A 9,714-nucleotide genomic window follows, 5' to 3' on the forward strand; every position below is an offset into this window, starting at 1 on the left:
ACAACAGTTATTAAAGCCAAATAGATAAAGCATGTTATCATACAAGTAAGGGGTAATAAAGTAATTTTAAACTATTATTTTGAAAAGAATCCATCACTAAATGGGATTGACTCTCGAGGCTTCCCCAGTGGAGTCGCCATCTGTCGCCACCCGCCGAAACGGACCTTGGCATTCGCGACGATGGTCGGACTCGTTTTTATAGTTTGAAAAGTGGTGGATTGTTAGAACGACTTATTCTCAAACTGAGACCTCATCGAACTAACAATTTTATTAAATGATTCTCACCAATCCATGTTAATCTCAAGCGAGACCCTCCATGGATTAGTGGTTTTCGCAAAGTAGGGTTCTTGGAGTCGCCACCAATGTTTTACTCAAAACATTGGAAAAAGGGATAAGGCTATTGATTTCATAAATCAACCTTGGCCATTACAACCAGAGTCAGGTAAGGGAGTCGGTTACGTGCGGGGAAAGTGTTAGCACCCCACAACGCCCCTTTCGGGTTCCCTATGACGGATTATTTCGTAAATAACAGTGTAAAATTACTAAATTTCCCCTATTTATTATAAACGGCTATGAATAAGATATCTACATGATGAATAAATTAAACATGCGATGCAACAATCAGAAAGCAGTAAAAGGAAGGATTTTGAAGAAGAAACCTTTGAAGCGTGCTTTTATATATTCAAATGTTAGGAGGCTTTTTGGCGCTCCCTCCCACTACACGCTCGCTCGCTCCTTCCCTAAAAATTAATCTTTACTATGGAAATCAAAAAGATTTCCCTTCGACTAGTTCGAATTCTCAAGCTAAATGCTCATAACTCAAGAACTTCGTCGGATCGGCTCTCGGAGAGAATTCTAGGGCAGAACACTGCTCAAAAACCCCAGAATACTCAAGAAGAGAGTCCAAGAAGTGTGGAAAAGTGTAGAATGACGTCCAAATGACGTCCTATATATAGGAGTGAGGCGTAGTACGGCCTCTAACATCAATACGGCCCGTACTGAAGATTTGAACTACAGTACGACCGTATTGAATTCAGTACGGCCGTACTGAAGTTCAAAAACTTCAGTATGGCCGTATTGGGTTCAGTACGGCCGTATTGTAGTTCAAATTGTTCAGTACGGCCGTACTGAACTTCCAGGAGGCCGTATTGAGCTTCAATTCTCCCACATCCTTATTTTAAGCTACTCTAAGACCTCTAAACCTACAGATAATCATCCTAGGGTCTTCCAGGGTCTTCCAGGAGTCCTTCCGGCTGACTTTCCTTTGTTTAGGGGTCTACATGGACGTTGTTGATGCTGCGCAAATGTTGTTTGCGCGCCGAGCTGCTGGAGCCTCCCCCTACGAAGCCACCTGTAATTATGTTGATAACTCCTCGCAAGGGAGCTGACCCTGTACCCTGACTCACCTCGACCTGCACCACGCCGCCCGTGTTTTGCTGAGAACTGGAGGGTTGGTCCATACGAGTCCCGGAACCTCGGCCTCGTCCTCGTCCTCGGCCGTGGTAGCCTCCTCTATGACCTTGCTACCGTTGGACGTATTGTCCGAGATGCCCCCCTGGACGAGCTCCTCTATGCGATCTTTGAGTGTGCGGCACTCCTCGGTCGTGTGGCCATAGTTTCTATGGTACCGGCAATGCTTGGATTTGTTCGCACTTTTGGGACTGTGTCCAGGTGGTGGCAAGGTGAGCAGATTATTGTTGCTAGCCTCCTCCAGGATGTGTACTCGGGGTGCGTTTAGGGGGGTGTAGAAGTCGTACCTCCCTCTTTTATTTGCCCTAGCAGCCTTCTTGAATTGGCTGTCATTGGTGACCTTCATCTTGTCTTTGTGGCCGTGGTCCGGCTTCGCCTGCGATTTTCCACGAGCCTGGTCGCGAAAAGCGGAGTGCTCTTCCATCTGAATGTACCCTGCAGCTTGGGCACGGAGGTCGTCCATGTCAAGGGGAGATCGTTGGCACAGGCTATCGACGAAAGGTCCTGGCTTGAGCGCCATGAGCATGGCATGTAGGGCGACCTCGGGGTTCAAGTTTCGGATCTTAACTGAGATGCTGGCGAAGCGCTCCATGAACGCCCTTAGTGGTTCATCGTTGCCTTGTCTGAGACTGGCCAAGGCGGCTGATGTGACGTGGTGAGGTCGACTCGTTGCATACTGTGCCGTGAATCGTCTCACTAGAGTGTCGAAGTTTTCAATTGATCCCGCTGCAATTGGGTATACCAGGCAAGTGCTGCTCCCTTGAGCGAGGTCGGAAAAACCCTACACATAATAGCATCCTCATTAGTGTATAGGTTTACCTGTGTGACGTACAGATCGATGTGCTCGTCTGGGTCGGCAGTGCCATCATAACGGTCGATGTTGAGAGGCTTCCATCCAAAAGGAAGGGGCGTCTCCATGATGCCGTCAACAAAGGGGTGACGGCGGATGCTTGCCCTATGCCCCGGGGCTTGGGCAGGCACATTGCTGACTTCATGGTCTGACCTGTCCGTCGGCATGTGTGACCGATGTACAGTAGACCTGTGGGTAGGTGCCTTGGGTGCAGTCGGTGGCTGGGAAACTGAGTGTCCCTCTTCGTCGTTCTGATTACTCGGTTGAGGGGGTTGATCAGAAGGGCACCTGGGAAGCTGAGCGCGAATGCGCTCGTTCTCGGCACGCAGCGCCACTAGGTCAGTTTCGTGTCGAGCATGGATGTTCTCCAGGTCGACGGCATGTTGTTGCCGCATTTGCTGGACCTGTTCGATCAGTCTTCTTAATGTTGCTTCACCTTCCATTCTTGTTGCGCGATCTAGGTCGTCTGTTGCTCGTCTACTATGGCTTCAGGTGAAAACTATAAGCGTGGCCGATAAGAGATGTCTTGATCGGCCCCACGGTGGGCACCAAATGTTCTTACCGGAGATCGGTCGTAGGGACGATCTGCTGGGCAAGGTTGGTGAGCCTCCTTCGCTATGTACGCTTGTTGTTCCAAAGTGGGGGCGGTACCTGCAAAAGAAACTCTGATGCTAAAGTTAGTGCTTGTGGATGTATGAGTCACGTATAAGTAATGCACGTACCTTAGTGTGAATTAGGGTTTCATTGGGCCTTGGGCCTGAGATCAGTTATGACCTATTTAGATAGCGGGCCTTGTCTGGGCCTATGTCGCCTACCGTGTGTTCGAGGTCGTTCTGCGCTGTGAAGCTGAGCTGGAGCTCGGCTTCACGGTACGGATAGTACAAATGCATACATCGTAGGTCTGTTGTCTATATGCTAACACATACACTTAGGCTATCCTATGAGCCTTTGGGCAACATATATTTTAAATGGTTTCACATGCATATTGCATTAGACTATGAGATATTGCATACTTCATTTGCTATAAATAATTTGAATGCTTTTGAATAAGAGTTGATGGCTCATTGACCATTTTGGTACACTTTTTAAAACTATTTATTGGAGTGGGGTTGTTTTGAAACAATTCACTTTAGACTAGTCATCGGTAGTCAATGTAGTACCATTCATTGTCATTCGAGCTAATAAGTTGGATTGAACTGTTCACAAATCCGAATCAAGTCGAGTTTTAGCTGAAAAACAATGTTTATGACGAACTCGAGTCAAGTCTCAAGCTAAACTAAATATTATCAAGTCGAGTAGAGATGAACCAATCTCATCTCAACTGAACTCATTTCCAACCCTAATCACAATGATATCAATTGATCCATGTATTTGACACCCTACAAAGGAATAATGCATAATTGTAGATTGTTATTGTATTTAAATATTTAACATGTTCCCATCAACGAGTTCAATCACAAGAGTAACATATAATTAACCATGAAGAAGCCTCTATAATTTGATATCTTGAACAAAGATCAACAATCAAGTTAAAAGTAACATTAAAGTTGATTTTCTCTTATCCTTGGACTCAATTTTTATAGTAGCAATTGAAACTTGTAGTATGAATATGATTTTATATTTATCCTAAAGTGGAGAAGCGTTTAAAAAAAGACAAACTTCTCAATAAATAAATTTTCACAAGTATATTATGAGCCCCACATAGTCATAGTGTCCCAAAATGGTTGGCCAGTACGAGTTGAGTTATTGGATTTTTATTGTTGTATACATATATAACAATAATATATAGAAACTTTATAATAATGGATAATTGATTAAATTTTTCTAAGTTTATTAATAAGTTTAAGTATGTTTTTCGTCATTTAAATTTGGGGTTATTTTATTTTTGATTTTCTAAAATTTGAAATTAATATTTTAAGTGTTGTAATTTTTTGTTAAGAAAAATTAGTCCTTCAAAATCGACAGCAATGAATCGAATGGATTATATAAATTGAATTTAATATGATATTTTTATTAGGAGACAAAAATATTAATAAATAATTTTATATGACAAATTTAATGATAATTAAATTTCATTCAACATTCATCAATGATTAAAATAAATTTAAATTTAATCACGTTATTAAAATATAAATTTAAAATTTAAAATACTATAAATAAAAAATAAATTTAAACAACATAATAAGAAGCAGCGTGAGTTACGTGATGAAGGTTTATCAGTTATGAACGGTTTTTTTTTTTTTTCTCTCTGACATATACAAGGCTTAAAACGTTGAAAAATCTTCTGTCTTTTATTTTTTGTTTTAAAGCAGGCGTTTAAATTTAATTATATTTTGTACAAGTTTTGAAGCAGGCGTTGTTATTTTACTTAATTTATAATTAATAATTAATAATTAATAATTTCTCCAGTCTCGCACACTCTCCGTCTTTCTCGTTCCACCTACAAAACCTCTCTCACTCTCACTCTTCCCACTCTCCTGCATGGCACATCGTCACAAATCGCATTCCACAGCAAACGCAAACCACCTCCAAACGACAACTCTCTTCCCGTCGTTTCCACATGGCATTGCTCACCGTCCTGCGCGCGACGCATGTCGTCCTCATCATCTTCGCCGCTCTCCTCCTGCACCCGAGTGAGCGAGTCAACGCGGAGCCCACTCAGGACAGGCAAGCCCTCCTCGCGTTCCTCTCCCTCACGCCGCACGCGAACCGGGTTCAGTGGAACACCTCCGGTTCGGCCTGCGACTGGTTCGGCGTCCAATGCGACCCCTCTCGCTCCTTCGTCCGCTCCCTCCACCTCCCCGCGGTGGGCCTCGTGGGCCCAATCCAGCCCAACACGCTCGGTCGGCTCACGCAGCTTCGAGTCCTCAGCCTCCGCCACAACGCCCTCAGCGGCCAGATCCCCGCCGATTTCTCCAACCTGGCCTTCCTCCGCAACCTCTACCTCCAAAACAACAACCTCTCCGGCGAGTTCCCCGCCGTGTTAACTCGCCTCACTCGCTTGACTCGCCTCGAACTCTCCAACAACAACTTCACGGGCCAAATCCCGTTCTCGCTCAACAATCTCACTCACTTAACCGGCCTCTTCTTAGAAAACAACTCTTTCTCAGGTAACCTTCCAAGCATTACAACAAAATTAGTCAACTTCGATGTTTCCAATAACCGCCTCAACGGCTCCATCCCCAATGCCCTCTCCCGTTTCCCAGCGACGTCGTTTTCGGGAAACAACGACCTCTGCGGGAAACCGTTACCGCCTTGCACCCCTTTCTTCCCGGGACCGACTCCTTCGCCTTTTGTTCCACCGGCTGCGCCGGTCGCCAAGAACTCCAAAAAGCTCTCCACTGCCGCCATTGTGGGAATCGCGGTCGGGGGGTCTCTCCTCGTACTTCTCTTACTGCTGCTTGTTCTGTTTGTGTGCTGCCGGCGGAGGCGGCGGACGAAGCCGCCGCAGGGCGTGGTGGCGGCGCGGCGCGGCGGCGGCGGCGAAGGCGGAACGTCGTCTTCGAAGGATGATATGACGGGGTCGGTGGAGGCGGCGGAGAGGAACAAGCTGGTGTTTTTGGAGGGTGGGGTGTATGGGTTTGGGTTGGAGGATTTGTTGAGGGCTTCTGCGGAGGTTTTGGGGAAGGGGAGTATGGGGACTTCTTACAAGGCGATTTTGGAGGATGGGACGACGGTGGTGGTGAAGAGGTTGAAGGATGTGGCGGTTACGAAGAGGGAATTCGAGACGCAAATGGAGGTTGTTGGGAAGGTTAAGCACGAGAATGTGATTCCTCTAAGAGCGTTTTACTTCTCCAAGGATGAGAAATTGCTTGTTCACGATTACATGACCGCCGGTAGCTTGTCTGCACTGCTTCACGGTACTTCTTCCTTAATTTCTTTCTTTACCTTTTATTTATTTTTTAATTTCATTATGCCTCCTCGGTCGTAACCTATTTTTAACAATTTTGTATGATACTTTTATTCTATTATATATTTGTCGATATAAATAAATTGTAAAAATGTATTTTTTTTTAGTGGGGTTTGGACTAAATTCATGCTCCAGCTTTCATAGGTTCGAAATTGGAATGTTTGGAACATATTAATTATAGTGTGGTAGTGGCGTATGTTACGCTGTCAACGATGGTGGGTAATGTGGGTATCCCATATGTATTATTGGTGGCATGCATCATGTTGTTCATGCTAAATTATTCAACACAGCTTTGATTCAGGGTGATTTTTTAATGGAGAGATATATATTAGAGATAGGATGATATCGTAGGTAGCAAGTTTTCTTAAGCACAGCTAAGTACTTGGCTTAGGTTGCATAATAAATTATATGTTTACGATTTCTATAAAAAAAATTACATATTTATGATTTAATATTTTTAATTGAGAGATATTTTTTTTTAATTTTAATTAAAAAACATTAACATTTGAAGATGTTAAACTTTTTACTGATAATTAATTTAGAATAATGTTAATTTTTAAATGTTATGTTATTTAGTAGATATAAAGAATAAATAAATAACTGTTATTAACTTAATTTTTATATAAACTTTATAAATAATTGACCTCAAAATTTTTAAATTATTTTATTCTTTTCTTAACCTTCTCTTTTTCATCATTTTTATATTTATTTAAAAATTTAAGTAATTATTAAAGTGAATAATTTAAATTTGTTCCGGTGAAAAATTCCATGTGTGTAATTCTATATATTTTTAGGTTTTTTTTAATCATTTTTATATTTTTTTAATATCATTAATTCATATTTTTTATTGTTACTCTTTATATTATTTCAGACTTAAATATATTTTTATTTTTATATTTTTTTCATCCCTCTAAAACTTAAAATTATTGTTTTTAATATTTATTAATTATTATGTAATCATTTTGCATTATTTGTTTATTCATTAAATGGTTCTGTAGTTATCTTTGATGTTACTTGTAATAGTTAGTGATATATATACCTTAAAATGTCTCACAGGTTCTTAAAATAAATAATATTTATATATCTTAAAATTATTGTAAGGATGAAAAATAATAATTTTAGACTTTATAGGAATAAGAGTCAAAGAAAAATTATTTTTACATTAACCAAATTATAAGAAAATTTACTCATCTTCAGATGCTAAAATTATTTTACAATAAGTCATATTTTATTAAGCCTCAAATTGTTTTAACACGCTCTCCTTAATCATGTATGCGTCTGGAGGGAGCAAACATGATCAAACTCTCAACTTCTCTGTCTTTCTTAAATAACACTCACTTTATTTTCATTCTGCTCAACATACGCAACGTGCACTCATAACATAGGCACAGTGGTAGCGTGGTCTGGTCTCACGGGTATTATTTCTTGCCTTTTTCCTTTTTCACTTTAATTTTGAAGAAGACGCAAACGAAAATATTTCTAAATTCACTGTAATTAATAAAGAAGACGACAACATTAAGGTTACACATTACAGCTCTCTTTCGGTTAGTATGAGGATTCGTGACACAGTATTTTTTATTTGCAAAATGTTGTTTTATGTAGCATGAGACGATATAGGATTCCTCGAGTTTTGTCACTGTGTTTTCTCTGCTGGCACACATGTTTTGATTGGATGTGCCCATATGAATGAGCCAAATGCGAACACGTAATGCAATAACTCTATTAACGTTTTAACAACAGGGAGCAGAGGGTCAGGGCGAACGCCGCTAGATTGGGACACGCGAATGAGAATAGCATTGGGAGCCGCACGAGGCCTGGCGTTCCTCCACGTGTCAGCCAAACTGGTCCACGGCAACATCAAATCCTCCAACATCCTCCTCCACCCGAACCACGAACCCTGCGTTTCGGACTTCGGACTGAACCCGATATTCGCGAACCCGGTTCCCTCGAACCGGGTGGCGGGTTACCGGGCCCCGGAGGTTCTGGAAACCCGAAAGGTGACATTGAAATCCGACGTGTACAGCTTCGGCGTGCTGGTGCTGGAGCTCCTAACGGGCAAGGCGCCGAACCAAGCCTCGCTGAGCGAGGAAGGGATCGACCTTCCACGTTGGGTGCAGTCAGTGGTGCGCGAAGAGTGGACCGCGGAAGTGTTCGACGCGGAACTCATGAGGTACCAGAACATCGAAGAGGAGATGGTTCAGTTGTTGCAGATTGCCATGTCCTGCGTTGCGCTTGTGCCCGACCAGAGGCCCAACATGGATGAGGTGGTTCGCATGATTGGGGATATTGTTAGCCGCGGCGAGACCACCGACGAAGGGCTTCGCCAGTCGTCTGATGATCCTTCCAAAGGATCGGACGGTCAGACGCCGCCTCAGGACTCCCGGACTACCCCTAGGTCGGACACATCGTAGTCGGGTTGTAAAGCGGCTGTAATCATATAAAGCGAAAGATCAGAAAAAGAAAAAGTCTTTGGAAGTGGAAAAAGTAAAAGGGGAAACGACGACAGTGGGTCATGAAAATGTGCAAAGTTAAGTAAATAAATGAGTTGTTATTTATGCTGCACAGGGTGATTGGGCTCCACGGGGGGAGTGGGTCCATTTAAATGTATCTTTTTTCTTTCTTTCTTTTTTAGTTTTTCTTGTATTTTAATGATTTTTTATTTTATTAATTTCAATTATTCTTGTAGCTGGGTGAGTTTGAATTGTTCATTAATAGAACTGTAAGGGGGGTTGAGGTGTTTGACCATTTCATGAATTTCAGTTGGCATTTTTTCAATTGTTAATTGTAGTCTTTTCTTTACTATATTTCTGTCCAAAATAAACCTTTCTAATTGTTTTGATACACTTGTCACATTCTCCTATATCAAAGTCTGCAATAGCTGAATAGTCTGTCACAAATTTGGAAAACTGTGTATCCACCGCTTGTTTAGATGATTTTTGTTTTATTACAAAATAAAATTACATTTATAATCAAGCAAATGTCTAAATAGTGTTACACTATATTATTACTTTTCTCTCTTATCATTAGACATCTGCCTTCAAAAAGAAACCTGCCAAATATTTTTCTTCAAATTAAAGGGTGCATGTAACATGAATAATAACACTATGGTACCAAAAATTTGGCGCATGGGAGTGTGTTGTGTTATGTATGACTGCTGGTATATGTCACATGGGCAGTGGGGGGCAGTGGGAATGATGATTTTAAAGTCATATAGTTGCTTTATGTTTTGTTTCTTGATGTTAATCACGTAAAGAAATGTTCTTGCTAATATCTGCACGGGGAATTCGATGAACGTAAATTGATAACATAATAGTAATTGATATAATGTGATAGAAGAAAAATACGATAAATATTTTTAGATCATAATGCGGGCAAACCCGAGATTAGCGGAGCCGCAGGTTGGGGTGTTGCGTCGAGAGATGGTGGGGTATAGTTTGAATCAAGGCTCATTTAGAAGTATGCCACGTGGCGTGAATCTACACCG

General features: G+C 41.7%; 1 protein-coding gene across 1 annotated transcript; it reads left to right on the forward strand.

The window, feature by feature from the left end:
* Positions 1-4,769: 4,769 nt before the first annotated feature.
* Positions 4,770-9,012, forward strand: LOC109818218 (putative inactive receptor kinase At2g26730). Its single transcript, XM_020383645.3, has 2 exons — positions 4,770-6,180; positions 7,971-9,012. The coding sequence occupies exons 1-2, from the start codon at positions 4,881-4,883 to the stop codon at positions 8,639-8,641; spliced, it is 1,971 nt and encodes a 656-aa protein (XP_020239234.2). The 5' UTR covers positions 4,770-4,880; the 3' UTR covers positions 8,642-9,012.
* Positions 9,013-9,714: the final 702 nt, after the last annotated feature.

Source organism: Cajanus cajan, chromosome 6 (genome assembly GCF_000230855.2).
Source record: "Cajanus cajan strain Asha chromosome 6, NIPB_CcT2T_4, whole genome shotgun sequence".
NCBI classification, from domain to species: Eukaryota; Viridiplantae; Streptophyta; class Magnoliopsida; order Fabales; family Fabaceae; genus Cajanus; species Cajanus cajan.

What these genes read in the sequence shown, in the direction of transcription:
- LOC109818218 (XM_020383645.3), top strand. Translation starts at nt 4,881, where the DNA reads ATGGCATTGCTCACCGTCCTGCGCGCGACGCATGTCGTCCTCATCATC. An exon ending in CTTGTCTGCACTGCTTCACG is followed by an intron (nt 6,181 to 7,970) that starts GTACTTCTTCCT and finishes TTTTAACAACAG; the next exon opens with GGAGCAGAGGGTCAGGGCGA.